The following is a 25,288-nucleotide window of genomic DNA, read 5'->3' as shown; positions in this document are numbered from 1 at the left end:
AGCATGAGATAATTCTGTGTTTTTTCTAGAAGTAATTATTCTGCAGTTGTGTCACACTTAAAGCTTATCTATGGAATTTCACAACTGTTCTCCTCAGATACAGCATTTGTTTCAATTTTTTTTCTGTTCTGACTGATGTTTGATGAAGCTTCTGCCAATGAAGAATGGAAATGGATATTTGACATCCTGTAGAAAATGTTGTTTTCTGAGTTTCAGTTAACACTTAAATCAATTCAGCTTTCCTGTTGGTTTCCCCAGTTAGATAACTGTTCTGTGGAGCAGAACCATTTATGCCCATTGCATCAAGAAAAATATTTATTTGAAAATAAATTTGCTCTTTCAATGTTTCATTAAGATTTCCACCCACATGAATACACAATGTTTTTACTACAGAGTCAGCTATTTTACTTAATATAATATTCAGTAAAAAAAACCCAAACAAACAAAAAAACCCAACCACAACTTTTCATCAGGCATTATTAAATGCAAACCGTTTCTATCCTAGAAGAATTTTGTTAACACATGTGGTAAAAACTTCATTCATTCATGGAATTACAGAATCTTTAAGGGTGGCAAAGACCTCTAAGATCAGTGAATCCAAATATTAATCCAGCACTGCCAGATCCACCACTGAACCTTGTCCTTAAGCACAACATTTGTCTGTCTTTTGAGCACCTCAGGGATGGAGATTCCACCACTTCCCAGGCTGTGCCTGCTCCAGTGCCTGACCACCCTTTCTACTTTGTTTCTCCACCTTTCAACTACTTTATTTTAGCATAGATCCACAATTTACTGTATTGCTCTTCTTCAAGGATGTAACAGCCAAATTCACCTCATTTTATTTAATACCTGATTTTTAAAGTATTTTGTAGTTTCTCCAAGGAAGTTATTCATTCATCCAGTTGAAGGGAGATTGATAAAAGTGAGTTAAAAAACTGTTATAATGTTCATGACTTGTTTCAGGTTGCATTACCCAAACTGAACAAATCTTGCCAGTAACACTGAAACTGAAAATCAAATACAATTAGTGAGGAAAGTGGTATTTTTGTGCATAGCTTTAGCTAAAAATAGGCAAGACCCTAGGGATATGGTGGTAAATTTATTTTTAGAAAAGAGCATTGCAATTTAATGAAATGCTGAGCCCAGGGAATTCAGTCAAGGATAATCAGAGGCCCTTATCACCTTTGACAGGCTGCAGTATTTCTTACAGCTTTGTTTCAGCCTGTGACTTCTTACTTCAGTAATTAAATACTTTCTGTGCCCATTCTTAAGGAAAACATTAAAGCTTAAAAAAGGCATAATAGTAATTAAACCAAAAAAAGGTGTTGCTTCAGGGGATGGGAGCTTGCTTGAAACATCAGATTTGAAATATTTAGATTCCTTTAATCAGACTTTGAAATCACAGGAGAGCAGGCTCAGTCCTTCATCTTTTGCAAGCCCCATAAAGTCAGCTCAGTGCAGAATCATTGAAATCCCTAAACTCTTGTATCAGGGAATCACTTTACTGGTGTTCAGAGCTCACTTATTGAAGGTCTTGTCAGATTCTTCTTCAAGGTCCACAAAGAGCAGCTCTCTCCCTTGGGACAGGACTTTCTGCCAAGTGTGGACCTGCTACAGCCAAAAAAAGGAAATTCTCAAGGCAGTCTGAGCTCCCATCACTGCCACTATTTCCACTCTAATTTTCTACTCTGTGAAGTGTGTTAAAGGAATGGTTGGGCTGTGATGATCTGGTTTCCATCAGGAGCTGGAGAGGAATCCATTAGCAGATTCACAGGGAGAAGTTTCCTGATGTAGCAGGATCAGCATTGTTTGTGATCTCTGCACTGGTGGTAATGAGGCATTCTGTACTACCCTGAAATGCTGAAAATTGCTGGTTTCTGCCTTCATGCACCTCAAATATATCCATCTTTATTCTCCTTCAGCACATCATTTGTAAAGAGTGGAAAGGACTCACACCAAAGTTTGGTTTCAGTCAGTAAGTTTGAATAAATGTTCTCTCAACACCAGCAGCTGATGAGAACTGAAGGGGTAGAACTGCTTGGGCAGAACTCAGCAGAAGTTGACACAGAAGAACTGCAAAGAAATAGCTGTGGACCAGTGGCAACACCCTCACTTTTGTCAGTAGTATTTTGCTGTTGGAAACCCTTCATAGAGCTTTATTTCTTTGCATCTGCTCCTTCTGACCTTGAGGGTTGGCAGCTTAAAGTTATTTTTAGATCTTTTGTGAGTGTATTTATGTGACACTGACTTTTTTAAATCTGAAAAGCCAAGCAGCTTTTTATAGCATTGTTAAAGAGACAGTGGTCATGGCTCAGTGGTTAAAACTGAATTCTGTTTTGCACTTAAAAGCTGAGATTTATTCCTTTAAGCCTTGTGCTGGTTTAATGATTCAATGAGCCTGTATGTTTGCTGGGAAGCAGCTTCTGGCTGCTTTGGTCTGGTTGTGTGGTTTTCTGCCTTAAAAAACCCCAAACAGGTATAGGTTGTACTGTGTATCATCTTCATGCTATATTTCTAGGCATTTCTGAAAACCAGTGCATTTTCATGGTAAAATCCAAGCCTCAGCTTTACCTAAACTAGCCTAAGGTTTGAATCAACAATTTAAACCAGAAGAAAAAATAGATACCATAACTTAACCACCTGCACATTAATCATTAAATTTTCAATAAATTTACAATCGAGACTGCCCAGAGAAAGGCTGATGTGTAAGGTACAGGTAGAGTGGCACTTTCTCCAGCAATGACTTGCATTTTGTCTTTCTGGCTTTTTTTTCCCTGATGGGATTGAGAGAAGCTTGTCTTGGAATCTCATAAAATACCTTGCTTCTCCTTCACACATTATTTGATCAAAGTCTAGGATCTGCAGGTATTTTTCTGTTAATGAAAACTGGCTGTGGAAAAAATGCTTTATAGCACCTACGTCAGTTCTCTTTGTGTAGTTGGCTTTTGACACATTTTTGTGTTGTTAAAATAGATATAAATGGGCTTTTTTTTCCTCTTTCAGTGATTGTCCCTTGTATGCTTTCCAACAGGGATGTGTTTCCTTCTGCTTGTCACTAAATACTTCAACTTCTCCTCAATTAATTAATGCACTTAAAATCTGTGAGTATCTGTGGGAGATAATCTACCTGTGTCGTTCTTAACATGACATTGCAGCTGCATTTATTTTCCTTAATGTCTCTTCTAGAATATTGCTGTGCTTGTGTTCTGAGAGCTTTGAAGGAGGTTTGAATTTGTGGGTGTCGACTTTGAAGCTGTTGGGCTTTGATGGCCTCACTCGATTTTTGATGTTTGATCTTCCCTTGGTTTCCTGCATTCAAATGAAAACAACAAAAGTCTCAGAACACCCAGTATGAGGAAGGTCTCAGTGTTCACAGGGAGAGGTGGAGCAGACTTCAGTCAAGCTGCATTTAGCAGCCCCAGCCAAAGAGGAGAATTGTCTTCCTCAGCTTTGGTTGTGCCTGTGAGCGTTTCTGCCATCGATGCCCTCCTGCAACTTCCACTGCTCCTCTGTAATTCCAGGGAAATCTCAGTCTTTCTTTCCATGAAGCTTCCAAGAATTTCCCAAGAACACCTTGCAGGCCTTTTCTTGGCAACACAAGTATCTTAATGGAAGTGTATAATCTCTCTGCATCCTTGAGATACCTGGAATTCTTCCCATCCCCAGCATTATTCCCTGCACACCTGTTCAAGCTGATGTGCAGAATTGAGGCAGGTCTGTGTCACTGCTGTGTCACAGGTGGGTGCAGTGGGCACATCCTGCAGCTTCAGTTGTGTTTTCTCAGAAGTGACAAAGAGACAGAGCACTCTGCCAATCAGAAATCCCATTGTTTAAGGAGCTGGAGAACATGAAAGATGCAGTTCCTTGTGCCTCTTGGGAATCTCTGAGGCTTGACCTGGCTTTGCTATCAGTTCTCTCACCCTGTGATGGAGTTCCTGCAAGGATCTTCAGCTTCACAAGGAGATTGTCTTTCCCCCTTATCTGCCTTGGGAGCAGTTGTTGAAGCACAGCAGGAATGGTGGCACCCCAGATCTTGCAGGAACCATCCTCTTTGTCACATTCCCTCAGGTTCATGTGTGTTTCAACACCAGTGTAGACAGCACTGGTGGACTTTGCTGGTGAGAACAACTGCTTTGCCCACCAGTTTTTCCTCCATCCTTAGGAAAAGGCTTGTGAAAGCTGTTTGGAAACACTACTCAGTGTCTTCTTCACAAGGTTTCCTCTCACTTGAGAAGAACAGAGTTTTACAGCTGCTGGTTTGTGGCAAAAAAGAGAAAAAAAGTACAGAGACTTTGAATTTCAGAAAATGGTGGTTCAAGTTAAGTATTGTGATTGAGGTTGAAATAAAATTGTATCCCTTCATGGGGAAAACTGATTTGTATCTATCCATCTTCAGGAGGGTTGGGGGCTGGTGTGCATTTCATATTTTGCATGTTCTTGTATAAATAGAATCAGTTTTTCATAGGTGAGAAGCCCTCTCTGTACCAGGATGTGTAGTTGGAGTCTCTGTGACTCCAGAGCTGCATATGGAGGTCCCTGCAGCATTAGATATGGGCACTTCAGGTTAAGTAAAGGGGTTTTTTGTCATTACTTCAAACAGGTACAAAGATTTCTAGAGATGATTGTGCAGCTGTTCCACTTACTGGAGGTAATTTGAGCCATGCTTTTTGTTTGATGATGAGTCATGGCCAGCATCTGCAAAAAGGAGCCTTTCATCTTCAGCCCTTAGCCTGTTTAGGTTTCTCCCTGGTTGGGAGACAGGATCTGTGTTCCATGGAAGTGCTTTGGAGCTCTGGGCTCCATCAAGTTCCAGGTCCTGGTGGGTGCTCACAGTGCAAAGTGAAGCCCAAAGCATCTTGATGTGCTTGAGCCATTTCTGGGTTCCAAACAAAAGAGGTAACATCAAAAATAATGTCCTTTATTTAATTTTCAGCACTGAACCCACCTGGAATTTCATGTGTGGGGGATGCCAAGCAAAGCTTGGATTCTGCTGTGGGTGCTTTCCTGGCCCAGCCCAGCTGTGTGTCTGTGTCACTGGTTGTGATTAATGATGGATGCTTTACCTCAGTTCCAGCTCTTAGTGGAAATACCTTAGGAAGAACTCACTGAAGCTGCAGTAATTATATTCATATTACCATAAATGAGTTTCCAGCAGCTGCTTGATCTTTTGATTTATGAAAATGTCCTGAAGTTCAGGATGGAAGTGCATGGTCTGGGAGCCTCTTTGCACTTAACTGAGTGGTGAATTTACCCCAAATCAACCAGACAGGCACTGACAGCAGGAAAAGATGCAACTCCTCTGTTAATGGTGGTGGAGAGGCCAGAGATGATTTAACACCCAGCTTGATGGAATTGATGACAAACTCTGTAAAACCTGCAATACTCAGCTGATTTTTTTCACTTTATCTATCTCATTTTTTTATATTGAATTCAGTTTGAGCATCATGAGAAGCTGGAGGGGGCCAGGGAATTACAATATCCTTTTTTGGGTCATTTTCCAGCAGCATGTGGATGGGTCAGAGCTTGAGTGAGATGCTGAGTGAGGTCATGGGGCTGAGGCTAATAAGGTGACTTAAATCAGAGGTTGAGTGCGAGCAGAACATAAACACTGAAGTGGACATGGGCATCTTAAAAGAACTTCCAATTTTTGGTAAATAAATGTCCATGTTTATAAATGCTAAAAACTGATTACCTACTGGGGTGCAGGAGTGTGATATGGAGAGTCATTGTAGCCTGGGCCATGTATGGTCTACAGAACTTTTAACTGAATTCTTGTTCCTTGGCCAAATTTTGTCCTTTCTTTGCATTTCTTCCTCTTCTGGGAATAACAGTGATTTTGGAAAAGCTTGTTTTTGATAATGATGAGTAGGAAAAAAAACCATTAATAATCTGAGTGTGGGGATTAGGAGGCTCGAAGGAAGGAATTAAATGATAAACAAAAGAAATTAGATTTGGAGTCAGTGACCCAATAAACTGTAGGATAGTTTTTTAGAATATAAGTGCATATTAAACAAAGTGTTATAAGTTAACTCACTCTAAGCAATGAGCATTTATGGGCAGGGCAAAGGTGTTGTCTAAAGACTTGTTGATATTTTGAAAAAGCTTTTGTGCTGCAAAAAAACCTTTTTAATTATTAATAGGGCTGAGATTGAGAATAGATGATTTCTCCACTGTAATAAAAAGGGTACATCAAAACACAAAATGTTTTTTGTACCTTCACATCATGAAACCTACCATCCCTTCTGAAGCTGTCCCAAGAAAGGGTAATTTATTGTGGTAGAAAGGCTTATGACAATAAAAATCATGAAACAATCAGAGTATTCTCCCTTAGAGAAGAAACTGCATTATGAAGTCTACTGAACTTGGGAGGAAATGTGAGTTAAAGAATGCAGTGAATTGGTAGACTAAGTAAATATTTCACCATTTTTAATTCCATGCACTTGGAAATCTTTAGGGTTTGGTGGGTTTTTTTCTCTTCTTGCATATTTGATACCCATTATTGTTACAAGCATTGTCTTTTTAGCTGCTTGATCAGACCTCACTGTTTTGGATCCTGACATGAATGTAACAATGCTGTTTCATTTCCCCCCCTGAATTCAGTTTAGATTTATTCCCAGGCATTACACTCTGTATTGTATATTATTTAATATGCACTGGAGGGAAAAGCACAGTATGCATGTAAAATGAAATGAAAGGTGAACGTTAAGAAATTCAAAATCATTAATTTTAAGGTAGAAGAGCAGAGGCATCATGATGAAAATTGAGCGAAGTCCTATTTTTCATTTGGGTCTAGACTTATTAAGTAGTAAATTTGGAAAGGGAAATCTGTTATAAGTCATTGAGATGTTTTTTAAAAGATCAATAATAATAATACTACAGAAAATACTGAGCTGTGCTGTGTTCTTTAATGCTGTAACCTGCTTCTTATTATTGTGTTTTGTGTTACTCATGAGCAGCCTTTTCCCCATCTCTTTCTACAGCAACTCTGCTGAGCCCAACAATGTCAGGCCCAATAAATCCACATCACACTTCACCAATATTTCCTTTTTCCCCTCTTGATATATTGATGGAAAGCATCTCCTAACATGGGCCTCACTAGCAGCCTATTTCAAGCTGTCACTTATTTTCTTTCTGAATCACAAGGACTTGAATAGGAGGGGACTTAGGAGTATTCAGTCATGATCTCCAATATGAAATAGAGAATTTTGTGAGAGTAAGCTCTGGGGTGATCAGTGACTGCTGATTACATGGTGACAGCAGGCAATAAATACATGTACACAGGCTCTAAAGATGGAATCTGAATTTACATGAGGAATATTTTCATGTCAGTGCTCATTGTTTCTGGGGCCATTCCATGTGGGTTCAGAGCAGCTTCTTTGTTGTGTTATCTCTTCTATTTTGTCATTATGTCTCCCTTTCTGGGAAGAACCATCCATGTGTAATTTGAAGGAGAGCTTCTTGCCATTTATCTGGCATTATCTGAGAGGCTGTGCAGGCTGGACTCCTGTACAGTGATATTTGCAAGCACATGGTGACATTAGACAGTGGGTTATGTCTGTACTACTTGTCCTCAGAACAGGCTCACCAAAACAAGCCCTGGTTTTTGTCTTTCTCATGGCCTCTTGCTTTTCTCACTGCTGCTGTCAGCTACACTAACTCACTTATGTTTGATCCCTTGTGCACAGGAACTGGTTCATACAAATAATTAGCATTTAAAAATATCTATAATTTTTAAAAGCTGTTTGTTCTTTTCATATAAATGGGTTAATTTTTTCCTAAGGCAATTTAAGCCATGTGGTTTTTTCATTTTCTGCATTTCCATGCTATTCAATCAAGAAAGCAGATCACTGTTTTTCCTTTCCAAGTCTCCATTTTAATTTGTGTGTGTGTATGACATAAAAAATAAGCTGATTTTTCCAATACTGAAGTAATGATAATGCTTCAACCAGGATTTCTCAGCTTCCCTGGCAAATGTGTTCCTGTAGGATAGGAACTTTAGACAGAAAGTCAGAGATTTGCCATTGAAGTGGTATTATCTAAGAAACATAACAAAAAGGGAGATAGATAAAAATGAGTTATTGGGAATTACTGGGAGGAAAATACCAATTTGACCTAGGGCACAGAGGTTGTGAAAATGTTTGAATGTTTGCCCCCCTTGCTTGCTGGACAATCACAGAATTGATTTAATTCCAAAAGGCAGTTTGTGCTTAGAGCTGTCAACCAATTTCTGATATTTGATTATCATCTAGATGAACAATTAATAGTTTAACTAAATAGTGCTCTTCTCAGAATGGGGTGCTGATGGCTTTTTGCCTGCTTTAGCCAATTTCCAGAAGGGAAAAGTGGGGAAAAGCACCATAGGCAGAGGTAAATGTTGCTTCTCCTCCTCTTCTGCTTCCTGTAGTCCAGGACAGTCCCTTGTATCTGCCTTTTGGAATTATTTCCATCTCAGCCTGGGCTCCAGCTCCAGTATTTTGGATTTGATTTCCATCTCAGCCTGTGCTCCAGCTCCAGGGGCTGTGCAGTGGCACAAGGAGAAGGCTGAGCTGGTGCCTACAGTGGGCAGGTTTTGGGCTCAGTGCTGAGAATGACAAGAGAGGAAGAACCCAAACCTTGTCAGAATTGTTTGCACTGCACTTTTTTTCTTCCCCACTGCATTGTTCCTTTTGATGGTGTTTGTGAATACAAGCCAAATTATCCCAGTTATTGTCATTCATGTTTGGCAGCTAAGGTGGGGATTTGATCTGGTGGTTTCCTGGGTTCTGGGGATCTCTGTAAGAGAACAGTTCCACTGAAAAAAATGTGTGTAGGTACCCAGCTGAAGGATATTACAGCTAAAAAAGGAGAAGAAAACTACTTGTTATGACTTTGTACTCAATTATGCATCATTAAAGTCTTGTATATCTAGGAGGGAATGCTGCTGTTTAGCCAATTTCCTACCACCTGGAAGTAACTTGATTTACAATTAAGAAAAATGCTCTTTTTGGTAATATCCAAACTCCTAATGTACAATTTTAGTGACATGTCCTACAATGTGTCATCTGCTGATTAAAGTCGAGTTTTGTCCTTTTTGGGAATGATTTTAATGTAGTCTAGTCAAAGAATTTAATTTAATTACATGTGTAATGCAACTTTCTGCCTTTTACTTAATTGGTCTCGCCTACGTTGTTTCTGCCTATTAGATGACAATTTAGCAATTTCCAATTTGTATATCCCTGAGGGAGGCTCAATGGGAATGAATGGGAGTAAAAAAATCTCTGCAGCTTTATTCCTCGATTTACTTGCGTGATGGAATCTCTTTTGTAGTTGTATGGAAGAAGAGAAATGGAGAATAGTAAGTAATAAAAGGAAATATTTTGTGTGAAAGGCTTATATTGGGAACAAAGCAGATCATGTAATCTTTGCTTTGTGTATTTACAGCATTGTCTGCTTAGCATAGGGTCTATACAACCAATTTGAATAATAATATACTTTCTGTTTTAGTATTAACCCTCTAATCCATTTATAATGTTTGATTGAGTAACTCAGGGCAAATCAGTGCATCAGAACCATGGTGACTTCTTAGCTGGGGATGGGGAATTTATAAAACTGCTGCACAATTTGGGATGCAATTTTTCTGGTAGTAGTAGTCTGTCCTTTTGGGATGATCTGGGTCTGGAATTTCTATATTAAATTGCTCTTTGTAGATAGAAAAGAACAAAAAAAAATTTTTTTTTTGAACTGTCAAATTGGCCCAAAGCTCTGTGTAGGTTAATGTCTGTGCCCTCTGTGGTTTTTGGAGGGTTCTGTCTTTGCAGGAATTGGCAGCCTGATGGCACAAATAATTTTAAGATAAATCATGTTGGTGATCTATATAAAATGAATTTCAACTCTTCCATAAGCTGGAAGTAAAACTATGATAATTTTGCCATTCTTTAAAGGCAGAGAATAAATCTGATTCCTAAACAGGAATGCAGTTTAAAATAGATGCCTAAATCTAGATATGCCTGTGTTTTTTATAGTCAGAAAAATCTAGTCAATGAGTGAAAAGGAGATATAATTTTCACAAAAGAGATGGCAAAGCACTGTTTTCTATTTCAATATCTTTGAAATTTACCTCTCAGTTTCCTTTTTTTTCTGAAGGAATATTTGTGTGGCAGATGTTTAGATACCATCATCTTCTGGACTTTTATTATATGTAAAGGAATATTACAAATAAAGAGAGAATAACAGAATATTGATTAAATATTGATAAAAATTGTTTCTTAGTTCATAAAATTTAGATTTAGGTGATTGAAAAGACTTTTAAAATTTCTATGCTAAACATAAATTATGACATAAACCACTTTCAATATTTAAATATTTTAAAACATTGCCAAAGCTTCTAAATACCATGTTAATATTTTACTTGAAATAATCCTTTCTTAGTTTATGAAGCATTATAAAGATTAGTCTAAAATCTCCATGTTTTTAAAGGTAGACAATTCCAAAGAGTTATTTCAAGTAGATATGAAGAAATATTTAAATAAAAAGTTTTGTCACTTCTTTATCATGTAACTGTCTGCCACATTTTAAGAATAATACGTTCTCCTAAAAATCATGAAAATTCTGAAGAAGTTTTGTAGCAGAGTTCAAATTATACCTTCAGTGTAAACTTGTAATGGAAAGGTCATATTTTGGGGGTTTTGTTTTAAATTGTTCCACAGCTGGAGGCTTTGTGCTTGCCATGATAGGAAAGGATGCTCGGACAAGTCGATTTTTAAACAGAGGTGTGTGTCTCAGACACCATGAGCTGAATGCTCATACCCTGTAGTATCTATAGTTCCTTTGCCCTCACTTCCTCCAAATGTAGTGAAGAAATCCATTCTCATATAAGAGATTGTGTATATGAAGTTGACAAGAAAAGTTGCTTTATGAGTGGCACCAAAAATCCTGGGTTTACCTCTGAGATCCTTTACACAGCTGCATATTCTGTGAGAGCTTCCCAAGCATGGCTTTGCTGACAGGTGGAATTACCCTGGCCAAAATTTAGATTCCTATGTTTAAGCTATTTCTGAACCACAGGAAGCAGGAGTAAAAATCTGCTTGATCTCATTTGACTTTGGTGCTTTGTTTGATTTGTTTTAGTTGTTTGAAGGTGAGTTGGTCACTGCCTGCACACCAGGCCATATGTGAGCAGGACCCATTGGCCATATATAATATGTGCTCTATACCACCCTAACTGACCAAGGGAGGTTAATGTGGCAGGAAACTGCTCCTAAATGAGCATCATTCCATCACAGTGATTAAATAAATAAATACTGAAATTCTAGCTGTAGTGTTCACATCTGAATCTGGTGGACTTTGGGCTTTGCTGCCCTTTCCTAGGGGAGCTCAAGCTCAAGGCTCACTGAGTAGGAGGGCACCTGGCAGGGGAGTTGTGTGGGATGGTGATTTCTACATGGGGAAAATAACAAGGTGTTTTAGAGCTGTGTTCATTTTCTGAGAAACTGGTAAAGCACATCAGACAATTAACACAGCTCAGCAATATGTGGGGCAAAATGTGAGAGGGTAAATCAGCATAAACATGAGATGAAAGTGAAGGCAACCCCAGCTCTGCATTTGGCTGAAGCTGCACCCAGGGCTGCCAAAGGCTGAGTATAATGAGCAATAGAAGCAGTAGAAGCAGCACCTTGGTTTATTACCCATCATTATCTTCAGTTTAAAACATTATCCCTTGTTGTATCACTACAAGTCCTGATGAAAAATCTGTCCCCATCCTTCTCATAACCCTCTTTTAAGTACTGAAAGGTGGCTTTGAGGTTTCCTCAGTGCATTTTCCTCTCCAGGGTGAGCAATCCCTGCTGGTTTGTTTTTTGAAAATAGCTTGTTTCTGAGCATGCTTCTGAACACACATACAGGTGTCATTGCTGGTGAAAGCAATAAATAAACTTATAATATGTACAGTGATTTTTGTGGAAAAAAAAATGTTTAGGTGAAATTGTGTGTGGGTGAGTGAGTTGTGTATCATTTCTGTTATTAGTGCTGAGCAGTTGACTGCTCTGGAACCTGTGACACACGCTCACTGTGAGCTGAGATTTCTGGAGCATGATTAAAGCCTTTGTGCTCCCACTCCTGTCTGTGAACATTATTCCTGTCACTTGTTAAGAATAAGTTCTGTAGGTTGAACCTCATGGACCCCATTGCTTTGCTGGGAGATGTTCACTGCTGTTCTGGTGCTTTGGTTTTTTAAACTGAGGATGTCCTGGCTGTTCCCCAGCTTTGCTCTTTGGCAGAGATTCTTGGTTTCCTTTTTTAAGTATGGCATCACTCACAAAACTTGCATCTAGGACTTGGGAATCTGTAATAGAATCTGTTCAACTCTAGAGGTGAAAAGAATCAATGTCTGTGGCAAAATAAATATTTTAAAGTCAATGGACTGGGTTAGCTTGAAATAATAGACTCTTCAAGAGACTCACCAAAGAGTGAGGGTTCTGAACAGAAAATGTGAAAGTTGCAGCTGTGATAAAATTATACAGCTTATACTGGGAAAACAGGGACTTGAAAAAGAGTTTGTTTGTTTATTACACTAAATCAGCTTGAGGTGAACTTCTGCTGCAGTGCTTTGGGAAAAGGGAAAATGTTACCTTTGTGTATAAAAAGAGAAGACAAGCAAGTAGATGGTAAATTAATAATTCATTTTGAATGTAAAGTCTAATTGTATCTTGAAGTGACAGTCCATGGTGAAGTGTGTATTCTTGCACGCTGAGCATTCAAGCATCCTGTGATTCTACCCAAAAAATATTTGAATCATTTCCTTTGTGAAAAACTTACATTTTCCTTATGTTGTATATAAAGCTCTGTATCTCTGCATTTTCCCTGGAGTAGTCACCGAGATGGACTCCTCTCATGTGAATAATTTCCCAGATGTAAAGGCTGTCCTGGGGGTTTTTGCCCCCAAGTTTGGTTTTTCAGTAGGATCTCAGCATCTTCTCTGAAGCAACCTTCCAGTTGTGGGCCACGTGTCACAGTCATATTCCTTTAAAAGAGGAGCACTGGGAATTTTTCTTTTTTCTCATAGGTGAAAGTGAATCGATGCTCCAGGTTTATCATGTGCAGGAGGCTGTGAGATCCCTCTGAGTGTTTTGGGGTGCTGCACACCCCCAGCTCCACTCCAGTCCTGCAGGGCTCTGGGACCAGCAAAAACCATCAGTGCTGGGTCAGGTCAGAGCCCAGGCAGGGAAATGATTCATGACCAGCATTTCTGGTTTCTTTGGGACATTCCAGGAGACATTTGGTGGTTTTGTCCCTCAGTGCTCAGTGTGAGAATGGAAGTCAGATTTGCACCAGGTGAGCACCTGGTTCCTTCTTTCAAGGCTCCCTGGTAAAGATGCTTTGAACAGAAGTATTGACCTCATTCCACTCTTATTTCTGCTGTTTGTATTTTGGGGTGGGCAATCTTCTCAGTCTCTTCCTGAGGAGATTCAGACAGCTGGAGTGGTAACTGCATAACTGTAGAATTGAGGTTTTTTGGTCTTGTTTGTTATATCTGGCACAAAATTCCATGTTTTTAATTTGCATATGTTTTCTTCTGAACTTCCTGCCATATGAAGGCAATAATGAATTACACAAATGAGCAGCTGAATATGAACATATATATTTTGACATTTATTTCTCTGATTATTGGTATTCCACTGAGATAGAGGTAGGAGGTACAGTATGGCATTATTTTGGATAAAGAGAATTTTGAAATCCTTGTGTAGTTTAGCTGTGGTAAAGGGAGGATATTTAAATCAATCTTGAAGTATTACTGTACTTTGGATTTTCCAGATTTCCTAGAATGAAAGGCTATTGATTAATGATCCTTATGCCCCCTATGAAAATGGGTGTATTCATAAAGTAGGCTATAACCATAATTATGATTATTTTAAATTTCTTATTTCTTTAGGTAGCTAAAAGCTTTGTTGCATGGTGATTGCTGTGGGAGCCCAAATTATTTAAATGGGCAAATGAAAAAAGAGGCAAGTTGAAGTTAATTGTTCTGCCTCTTCATTTGCAGTTTATAGTTTTCACATTTGGAGTTAAGAATTAAGAAGCTATATGCCCAGCACACATAGTATAATCACATTTAAACAGAAGATTTTTATAGCCAACTATCTCTTAGCACTGCTCTGTTTTCAAATATTACATTATATCCAGTGGAACAATTCTTTCCTGGTTTAACTTTTTATTGTCTTTAATGTTGTAACTCAGATAAGTCTAAACTGTTGAATATTCAGCACTAGAGTTCGACTTCCATCTCCTCTTCAATTATTTTAAATAAATAATTAAGTTCTAAATGCAAATTTTTAAATTTAATTGACCTTTCTCGAGATTAATAGAAAAATTTATCTTCTGCTCTGCATGGTTCAGATATTAAAGCCATCATTTTTCTTTCTGCAGTCAGCTTTAGGCCAGGAGGGAAGACCAATACCTGTGGGTCAGCTGAACTACTGAATTTTACAGTTGTATTTTATAGGAGTGAATGAAATACAGGTTGTACTTCTAAATCTGGCAAGTAATTACAAGTAAACACACGGGATAGTTAATTTGCATTACTTTATGTTATTATTTCGAGCCAATGATACATATGTGTTCACCTCACAAGAGATTTGATTCTTGAGGTCCCTCTTTGCCTGTAAATTTTTATATACTGGGGCATCATGTCCAGTTTGGTACCAAATGCAGGACTTGTATTTAGGGTGGAATTCCATGCACCTGAAACATGAGGTTATACATTACAAGTGAGATTACACAATGAAAGAATCAGGCAAAATTTTAAAAGGAAACTTGCCTTATGCATTTTTTTTTCCTCTTGAATGTGAGAACAAGAGTATCATCATCACTTCAAGTTTTCCTGAAATTTAAAATCATTGAGTGTACAGGGACTCTTCATGCACATAAGCATTCTGCATAAGTGGCAGTAACATGGTCTGGCATAGTGTCCCTACTGTCTACTTTATGTAAGAAAGTAGCATGAACAGGAAACATAATATTGAATAAAGTCTCCAACTGCCTCCTGTCAGCTTCATTTTGGAAGCAGATTGCAAACTCCTCTGTGGATGATAGTATTTAAATAGGTGGTTAGTCATGAGGAAGAGTTTTTGGGTTCCTGTTACATTGTTTTTTCCTAAGGATAATTAAATAAGGACTATCTCTATATTTTATTCTTTTAAGTTAAGCAGCAGTGTTTATTTACTTAATGAAAGATGAAATCTACTTATGCTGACCAGATTGCTGCTTCTCTTTTAATACCATGCCTGCTCTGAACCTCGTTTTATTTGGAGAGTATCACATAATTAATTTCACTTTATAGATTCAGAGGAGGACCTGGAAAGATCTGAGGTGCATCACTGGTGGTTGGGATGTGCCTGGGTGTGGTATTCACATGCTCTCTGAACAGAGAGAAGCTGTGAGACAAGCAGAGAAGAAGGAAAACACAATTCCTCTCTCGCTTGCTGTGCCTGTGTTGTGCTAAAGTAGGATGCAACATGGAGATTGTTTACCCAAAGGGAGGATGTTGTGTTCCCTTGGCCTGTCAGGGCCAGCTGTGTGTGTGTGTGTGTGGGGCTGTCACGGGACAGTCACGAGGGAATTGGGGATGAGTGCAGCTCTGTGCAGTTGTGAGCAGAGTGAGTGCTTGGAGATTCAGTTTAGGTAAAATGTACATAGTGTGGTATAATAAAGTAATTCATTACCCTTCTGAGGATGGAGTCAGATGCATCATTCTCTCTCCCCTTCATCGGAGTCCTCTTTGGTTTACAATACCTGGGACCTGCCCAGGAGCAGGAGGCAGGAGTCCTGTCCTCCCAGGAGCAAAGGCAGGAGTTTGCAGCACGCCCAGTGATGCTCCCTTACTCAGTTTTCCACCTATGAATTTTCTCTGCCAGTTGCCATTTCTGTGAAGCTGTCAGTGCTGCTTGGTTTTAAGTGGCACTGCTTTGGGAAAGGAGGATTTGGAAGCCACTGGCTCGGGAGCAGTCGTGATGTCATTTGCAGGAAGTTGTTTTCCTGCCTGCAAATCCTTTCTGCTGAGTGTTTTGTTGTCAGGGAAGGGTAAGATTTCCAGTAAAGTTGCAGCTCTTTTTCTGAGAAGAGGTGAAATGAGCTGTCCAGTGCCTTTAGCAGCTCTGCACTGTGACTTTAATGGGACTTCAGGTGACTGTCATTGAGATGTTGGCTGTGCCATCAGGAGGTTTGTCACTTTTTTCCCTGTAAGCCATCCTGACAGATGACGTGAGATGATACCTTGCAGACACATCATCAGCATTGCCAATGAGCTGACCTTCTCCTCTTCATCCATTTCATTTGTATTTGAATAATTTGCATCCCTGTAACGATGCTCAGTTGTCTGAGGAGCTGTCACAATGGCTTGGGCTGCTTTCGTGACAAAACCCAGTGGTTTCAAAACATGGTTGTTTCATTATTCATGAAAACTGTTGTTGCTTGATTCCTCCTCCTGCTCAGACAAGTTTGGCCAGAGAGAAATGAAACCTGTTTTGCATTTGCAGGATTGGATATTTAATTTTTTTCTTTCTTTCTTTCTTTTTTTTCTTTTTTTTTTTTTTTTGCATAATGCAGTGTTTTTAGACAAATATCTCATTATTTATTGAAAACTCATCTAGTAGGAAATTTGGATAGCTCCCCATGAGGCAAAGAAATTAAAATGGAATTCTAGTCCCTTTTCCTGGAACAAGTTTATTTCTGAACTTTTGAGTTTTAAGATCTCTCTTTTCCCTGATGTGTAATTACTGTAAAGGGCAAGGAACAGGTGCCCTTGCACAATGTGAGCTGTCATTATCCTGGCTGTTTGCAACAAATTGAATGCCTGTTTCAGACTGAATTGTCTATTTTTACCTTTTTCTTTATAGATCCATAGATTCTTGTATATCACAACAAGCAAGGACAAATCTGGGGAGAGTGCAGAGAACTCTTGACAGGAAACAAGTGACAAAGTAACTGCAGAAGACAGCAGAGAATGACTTCTTTGGCCAAAACACATTTCAGTCTCATTATTCCCATGCTCAGCCCAGTGACAAAGTTGGTGATGTTCAAAAGGTTGCCTTTCACTGCCCTCTCCTTCCTCAGGGTGAGGTCCATCTCTAGAGATCACTTAAAAGTTGAAAAAGATCCTTTTTTTTCAGCTGGTGGTTGTAAATCATTGTCCAGCCTATTCATTTTATCATTCCATCAGCTGGCTCCAGGATTTGTTTGTCCCCTTGTTAACACCTCCCTGGTGAAATGCATCTCTTGAGATGGGAGAAATCTTTGTATTTAAAAAGAAAGTGAAGAAGCTGGGTTTGAGTAGGGATACATTTTTCAGGATGAATGACTGATCTAGGTTATGGTATTTATTTTTTGTTTTGATTCTTGTGCAAAGCCTTCCCATGTACTACATGTTCCATAGGCTGAGGAAAAAATACTGAAGCAACATTACAGATAAAAAATGCAGAGACAAAACTTAAAATGGATTTTTTTAGCACAAGAGGAAGCAGAACATGCAGATACCTATAAGAAAAAGAGCAAGGATTTAATTCTGCTGTGCTTTGCTTTGAGAGGAATTATAGTCTTGAAGCATTTTATTTTATCTCTGTTTATTGTTTTCATATATCCTACCTAGAGCTGTGTTCATAGTACTGTTTGGTGGGATATTTTTCTCTCTGTTTTACTCAGACTCCTCATTTTCTTGCTGGCAAGTGTGTCACTGGGGGTGTTTTTGTAGCTTCTCATGTGACATGAGGTGCCACTGTGCTAAATACAGTATAAATATTAAAAATAAAAACATGGTTAGAAGATTTGAAAACTTAGTAGAATCTCTGAGTACTGAGAGCCCTGTTTACTAAAGTTTTCCTTACTTAGAGCTTAATAAAAGTTACTTCAAGCAGAAATGCACAATGGAGAGTTAAGAGCAGTCTAGGCTGTGTTCCTAAAGCTGATGTGGATTTATTGGAGGCTGTTGGGGTACAAAGTGCTTGCATGCATATTTAATTTCCAGACAAAAATTACTATACTGACCATAATGCCAGCAACAATCCTTCAACAGAGGAATGTAATCTGAATGCTGCAGTTGCATTTTAAATATTGTTAGGCAGGAATATATTTCTCAGATATCAATCACTCAGAAAAGTGCAACACTAATTAGATGGGAGCTGTTTCCCTGGTCCCTTCAGAGATGGATTCTAAATACTTGTGACTCTTCAGAAGCAAAGGCAATTTGTTAAAATATGGCTATAGGAAACAAACTCTATTTCTGTGAGAATATCAGCATTATTGTGTATATCACAGAAATGAAGTACTGGGTTTGCATCTGCCCTCGTACTACAGAGGGCTGGAGTGATCTTGGAAACAAAGACTGTGAGATTCAAAATATTCCAGTTGTGTTGTCCATGTGCATTGCCTGTGCAAAATCCAGGAAACCCATCCTGCCATTGCAGAATCAAATCATGCTTCAATGCCAGTAAAAACTGATGTCAGTCATAGTTTCAGGCCTGGTAATTTTTTTTCAGAATCCACTCTTCAGATTGTATCTGGGTGTTTTTCATTATGGTCTTTATTTCTGGCTTGATTCTGGCAGTTACTGTGATCCACTTTTATAACTCATCTTTAGCTGTTGAATATGCCCAGCACTTGATGGATTCTGCATGCAAATGAAGAACTTCTAATGATCTCTTACTGCATTAAAAATAGCCAAAACAAAACCCCCCTTAAGAGGAGCAGATTAATTCCTCCGCCTTTGGGATGTGAGGATCAGCAAAGATGCAGGCTGCAGAAGTGGGAGCTTATAGAAACCTTTGCCTGAGTGCTGTATTTGACCTTTTTTTGTCATAAAATCATAAAATGTTTTGGGTTGGAAGGGACCTTAAAGGCCATTTAGTTCCACTCCCCTTCCATGGGCATGGACACCTTCCACTAGAATGCTGAAGGGGAAATTTCAGAAGCTTCTCCTTAGATATCAGTTTTTACTCAGTGTTGATAAAGCTTATTTGAATTCATCTTCCCACTGCAAACTTCACAAGCTCTAGATAACTCCTTGTAATTGCCATCTATTTTCACCCAGTTTCTTTTCGGGTCAAGATTCTTTTGAATTAATGAGAATTATAGGAAATATTTTCTGGTCTGGAGGGATTTCAAAGCTCTTTCTTGTTGACATTTGTTACTGGTGTTTTCCTTTTGGCAACATACTTGGAAAATGTTTTCCCCTTTATGTGGAGAAGTAGATAAAAGGATAATAGTAATCTTGTGTTTTGTGAAATGCCCTTCCCAGACTGCTTCTCAGTTTGCAGTTGCATTTGATCCTGAATGGTTTTCAAAGCTGTTGCTTGGTCTCCTTAAGTGCAAAGTCATCTCAAGAGCAATATATTTTAATTCTTCCCTAATTATTTTTCTATTTCAGACAATTCAGGAAATTAAAGCTGTTTTGGCAGCATAGTATATTAGATCTTCCATAACCACATTTCATGTGATGTGAGCTGGTCTAAATTCCCTTTTATATTAGATTAGTGATTCTAATTTAACATATCAGTATTTAGTATGCATTATAGTGTACTATATTTAATTTGATTACCTTTTCTGCCTTACCGTACATTTAATAAAGCAATTATTTAACCATTTGCTACCAATGAATTCTACTGTGATATTGAAATTAATATGGTCTGTAATTCATGAAGATGCACAAAGCAGGAGAGAAGTGTCCAAGGACCACATTAAGGCCCTGCTTCTGTGGTTATTTTGTTTTTCCTTCCTGAGTTTTGCAAGGAAAAGTGAGGAAGTTGCCTTGTGAAACCAATGGACTCTCCAATGTGTTACAGTTCACTACAGGAGACACTTTTATATATAATATTCTGCTTCCCTTTTGTAAGGGTTGGTATTAATAACTTTAAATAGAATATTGTTCAGCTTTTGGCCCAGTCTTGCTGCTTTTTTCAGCAAGTCTTGAGCACCTACCAAGAGCAGGGCAGGTGAACCTCTGCAGAAGCACAATGAGGTCACCTGCTTGCAGCTGCAAAATAAATGTCTTGTGCACCACTCACAAAGTCATTAAAATGTTGACTGATGATTTTTAAAACATTTTTACCATCAACAGGCTTAGACTTCTGTTTTCAGTAGCACAAACCATATGGTTTCTATATCATTAACTGCAGACTGGCTGCCACTGAAACCAGTATATTGATATTGTAGTGCCTGTGTTCACAGGGCTCTGCAGTTTCTGCAGAAATAACATCAGCAAGAATGATGTTGTTGGCTATTTTCTTTCTTTTCCTTTGCTACAGCATGGCTATCCAAGTGGACAAGTTCAATTTTGAGAGCTTCCCAGAATCCCCCACTGATGGGGCACAGTTGGCAAATGCAAAGCAGCTGGAAGAAGAAAGGCAACAAGCAAGAGGCCTGGAGATTAACAGCAAGCTGGATATTTGCTGGAAAATTATATCCTTTCAAAAATACTTGCTTTAAAAGTATATAAATAGATGCCCTCTGATACATTTTATTTTATAATTCAACTCACTTCGTGGCAGAGTTACTGAAAAGAAAAGTAATTAGAACTGTGAAGCTTATCATAATTATAGACTGTTTAAGGTTAATTGTGCTGTATATTATTTAGGCAATGCTTGGGTCATCCTATAATGGCTTTTTCTGAGTCACTGGGCATGTCATAAATCCTGTGTGTTTTTCCCAGCTTTTAGGGAACTGAGGAAGTGTAGTTAGGATTGCTGAGTAGTAGATTCATGGGGTCACATTTTTCTATTCTCCCCCACACTGAGTAACTGAATCATGAAGAAATCAATGAAGCTGGATTTAGAGAGTTTGCATATATTTAATTAAATTTGGGTAAATTAGAGCATATTAGAATAAATTATTTCCAAGTCCTGTCTATAGATTTAGTAATGTATCTAATCTTAGGTAGCTTTTTAAGGCTTAGACAGGACTTGTGTGATGACTTAGTCATTCTAAGCATTAAGTCCCCACAATAATTCTAAATGCAGTAAAATATTGCCTTATGATTATTAATAAGAAATAGCATTCAGTTTAGAGTTAAAATAAACCAATGGTGTTGCTATAAATTTCGTGATTTCTATAAAAAAATCTTGTGCTTGCCTTGTCAAAAATACACTTTCTCATGATTTTCTTCAGGAAACATTCTGTACAGTAAACAGTCCCCCAAGCCATGTGATGGCACTCAGCACTTCCCTGGAGATTTATATTTTTCACTCAGATCATCCTTGAATTCACATGATAGGGGGTGGCAGAAGATGAGAGAATAATGGCAATCAAATCATGCTTGATCTGTTTGTAATTTTAATTATACTTTAAACCAGTGATCTGAAATGATGTTTCATTACTAATTATTGTGAGGAAGAGCTTCTGTACTGTGAGGGTGGCTGAGCACTGGCACAGGCTGCCCAGAGAGGCTCTGGAGTCTCCTTCCCTGGAGATACTCAGGAGCTGTCCTGGACACAATCCTGTGCTCTGGAGACATGAGCAGGATCATGTTCATGCTTGAACAGGGGATGGACAAGATGACCTGCAGTGGTCCCTTCCAACCTTAACCACCCTGTGATGATTAAATCAGATCAGGATTTGTCAAAGGCAAGGCTGGAGACATAAATGAGATTCCTAATGCCTGGTTCAGTCCAGACTCCCCAAGCAACATTTCAGAGAGCTCCTTTTGAGCAAAAAATGTCAATATTTAACCAGAACTCACTTAGAAAATGTCTGTGTTATGGGAAGATATAAATATTCTGTGATAGCACAGATGAATTCTTACATTGGAATTGAGTGCACAGTTGTAATAATTTTGTCAAGGTGTAAAAATTCATCCTCACTCATTCCAGTTGCTGGGCAACACTGTTTACATCCATTCTGTGTTCTGGATTTAACCCCAGTTTTGATCCTAGAACCATTGTGGCTGACATGAAAGTCAGTACCTTAGACACCAGTAGAACAGTGTGTGGGTTCTGTGTGCTAAATTCAGTGCAACCATTAGGTTCTGTATTTTTAATATTTGTTATGATTTTTCTCTCTGTTCCAGGAACTAAAACTCATCTAGTTCATGAAAGGCGACACGTTTCAGATGTGCTTGAAAATCCTTGAAGAAATGAGTACATTCTTTTCCAGGTGTCATGTCCCAGCTAGAGTTAGTCTTTCCCACAGCACTGTAGAATCATCAATGTTGGAAAAGTTACCAAAATACCTCCAAAATCATCATGTCCAAACTTGGACCAAATACCATCAACTAAACCACAGCACTGAGTGCCACACTGAGTCCTTTCTTGAACACCTCCAGGGATGGTGACCCCACCACCTCCTTGGGCAGTCCCTCCAATGCTTGACAACCCTTTCCATAAAGAAATTCTTCCTTATGTCCTACTTGAACATCTCTGGCTTCATCCTTTTATTTCCTGCAGCAATATTTAGATGTGAACCAGTCAATAAAAGTCTTCTCTCCATTCTGCTAAGTGTAAGAAACTTGGTTTCTGAGATATTTTTCTCCCATCAGAGTAATTGGACACAGGTCAGGAGGGTTTATACTGATGGACAGACAGGCAGAGAAATGGATGGATAGTTCAGCTGCTTTAGCCTTGTTTTCCTTCAGGAGTCAGCCTCAGTGCAGCCAAGAGAGGAAAAGAATTTGCAAAATGACAAAGGGGTAGAATTGCTGATATTTCCTCCTAGAGGAGGCATTTTCAAGTCTCTTGAATGGTAATGCCAAGTGATCCCTTTGTTATCCATCATCTCTGAACCACTTAGAGCTCCCCAGATAACTTTTCTGTCCTGTGTGCATGGAATGGGAAGGGGATGGGCTGAGGTGAGTTAGTGTCACAGAATCTGCCTGAGGTGTGACCCAAGCCCATGCCAGATGCTTATACCAGGACTTGGAAAAGCACGTGGAGGAGAAATTAGAGTGTGCACAGGGAATCGTTAGGAAAGGAGGGATGAGACAATTGAAAGCTTCTTGACCAAGGACAGAGTTGTCCAACAGAGTGAGGTGCTGTGTGTTTGTTAGAGACCACCCAAACCAGAAGCAAAGCTGGATGAACTCTTCTGTAAGGACTGGAAGAAGTCATCCAGTTGCAGGTGAGCTTATTTCTGAAATCCTTTCAGGGCAGTTTTTGTGTACAGGTGTCGGATGGTTTGATTTGGCAGGTGCTGTGGGGGATCTGCTCCCTGAACAAATGATCCAGCTGGAGTGTTTGAAGTTTGGCTGCAGCTGTCCTGAGATGATGGAGCTCAGTATCTTGAGGGAAGTGAGGAAGGCACATGGCCGGATAATGACTCTGGACTTGAGCAGAGGAGACTTTGGGGAAGGCAGGGTTGGAAGGGAAGCTGGATCTGGTCCCAGTGAAGCTTCTGGGCCTCCAGGAGCAGCCTCCTCAAAGCCTGGGAGTTACAGCAGTCAGCAAAGTTCATCTGACCCTTGGAGCAAGGTGTGTCATGAGGAGACTGCTAAATTCCAGTTAGGTGCTAGGAAAATTCCTTTTCACAATGAGGCTACTCAGATACTGGACCAGGTTGTCCAAAAGTGCTGTAAAATTGCTGTCTTTGAAGATGTTAAAAAATTCTGGACAATGCCTTGACCAGCCTGGTGCAATTTCAGTATTTTCCATGCTTCGAGCACAGGGCAGGACAGTGACTGGAATTGCCTTTCAATATAAATTATTCTGTGATTTGTGCAGCTGGGCAGAGGGCTGGGTCAGAGAATGACTTCTGAAAACTCAACTCTTTTCTTCATCCATCTTCTGCTATCCCCAGGTTTGATTGCAGCCAGAGAAATTTTCTAATGTACTGTGAAGGAATTGCTATTTCAGTGAAATGAGGCTATAACATTTTGGGGTCATTTTCTTGAAAATATTCTAAACCTGGCCCTAACAGCCTTTCAGAAAGTGAGACAGACTTCCAGTGCCACCTTAAATATCATGTTCCATATTTAACTTTTCTAAGAGTCAGATTTTTTTTTCTTGCTTCAGCCTTAATATCTGTGATCTATAGGAAGTCTGTCTTATTTGCAATGTTCCCTTACATTTTTTGAATTGTATTTTGTGCTCCTTCCTCAGTTTGTTTACCATATTTAAACCTAATTGCCAAAATTTTCTTTCAAAGCACATTTTCTTTCAGTCATATTGCTGATTTTGTCCTGCACTACAGGTCTATTTTTCTCAATATGTGGGATCCAAAGCTGGAGGCAATTCTCCAGGTGAGATTTCTCACAGAATAAGATTGGACCTTCCAGGTTTCAGAGATGATGTTTTCTCTGAGAACTATTCTTTAATATTTTATTTTTTTGCATGTGGTCCAGCATAACTGACTGAATTATTATTCCCAACTTTCATTTATAGATTTGTTGATTTCTTCTAGGGTGGCACTTGGAACTTTTCGTCGCTTCATCTCAATGATCTTCATAAATTCCACTCATTTATTAGGTTTGTGAACACTGCCATCTTTCCCAAATACATTAAAATTATAAATGTTTTCATATTTCATCATGGAAGCAGCCAATCAGGATTTTGAAATTATTATCTATGAGACAGAACCTTGAGTCATCTCATTTGCTTGACAGCAAATTACTGATAACTCTTATTGAAATCCTCTTTTCTGTGTCTATTCCACTTTTGATGACTTTATCTTGATCATAAATATGAATCATCAGCTATGAGAGTATTACATCTTGAACTTCTGTGCATCAGTAAAGGTTTCTTTAAATTTCTGTACTGCTTCTTATTGTTTGCAAAAATAACTATTTTTAAGACCCCAAATAACTGCTTATAATTAGTTTTAATATTAAATTCCACAATAATAATCAAGCAGAAGGCTTAAAATATGGATAAGGCGACTGCTGTAAATAAACTGTGCAATTCATGCAGATTTATTTTTAATTAGTATAATTCTTATTTATGAACATTTGCTATTTTTTATGATTAAGTGCATTCTCCCACCTGCATTTATTTACAAAGGAGATATGTACTGAAAATAATTTCTTTTAGGATGCAAGATGTGGAGTGCTGTAGGGAGAAAAAACATGGGTAACTTCCAGAGAGAAGCCATTTTTGAAGACCAGTTGTCTTTTTAAGCAGTAGGTTTTAGGTAACAGACTGTGTTCTAATTGTGAGTACCCAGCTACACATGAGGCAACCCAGAGAGTTTAAAAGACCAAAGTTTTCCCTGGGGAAATAACTGGTTCATTTGACTGTCATTAGGTTTTTGGTATGAAACAGTTTATATCATATTCAATCTGTTGCTACAGAAACGTGAAATAAGGGTGTCAACTGTGAAAAATTAGGTTTTTAGGTTTGTTTTA

The 25,288-nt window shown here is 38.8% G+C and overlaps 1 protein-coding gene across 6 annotated transcripts in view; it reads left to right on the top strand.

Moving 5' to 3' along the window:
- Nucleotides 1–25,288, top strand: part of TRAPPC9 (trafficking protein particle complex subunit 9) — a 444,261-nt gene that overhangs the window by 182,477 nt on the left and 236,496 nt on the right. For all 6 annotated transcript variants that reach the window (XR_009489416.1, XM_059867583.1, XM_059867590.1 and 3 more), the window contains one exon: nt 20,268–20,421. Coding sequence is in view for 5 of the 6 variants with exons in the window: in XM_059867583.1 (XP_059723566.1) it covers nt 20,268–20,421 (154 nt within the window). In the remaining variant the exon portion in view is untranslated. The remainder of the gene's footprint in view (nt 1–20,267; nt 20,422–25,288) is intronic.

Source organism: Haemorhous mexicanus, chromosome 1 (genome assembly GCF_027477595.1).
Source record: "Haemorhous mexicanus isolate bHaeMex1 chromosome 1, bHaeMex1.pri, whole genome shotgun sequence".
In the NCBI taxonomy this organism is placed as follows: Eukaryota; Metazoa; Chordata; class Aves; order Passeriformes; family Fringillidae; genus Haemorhous; species Haemorhous mexicanus.
This window is presented reverse-complemented; position numbering and strand designations above follow the sequence as displayed.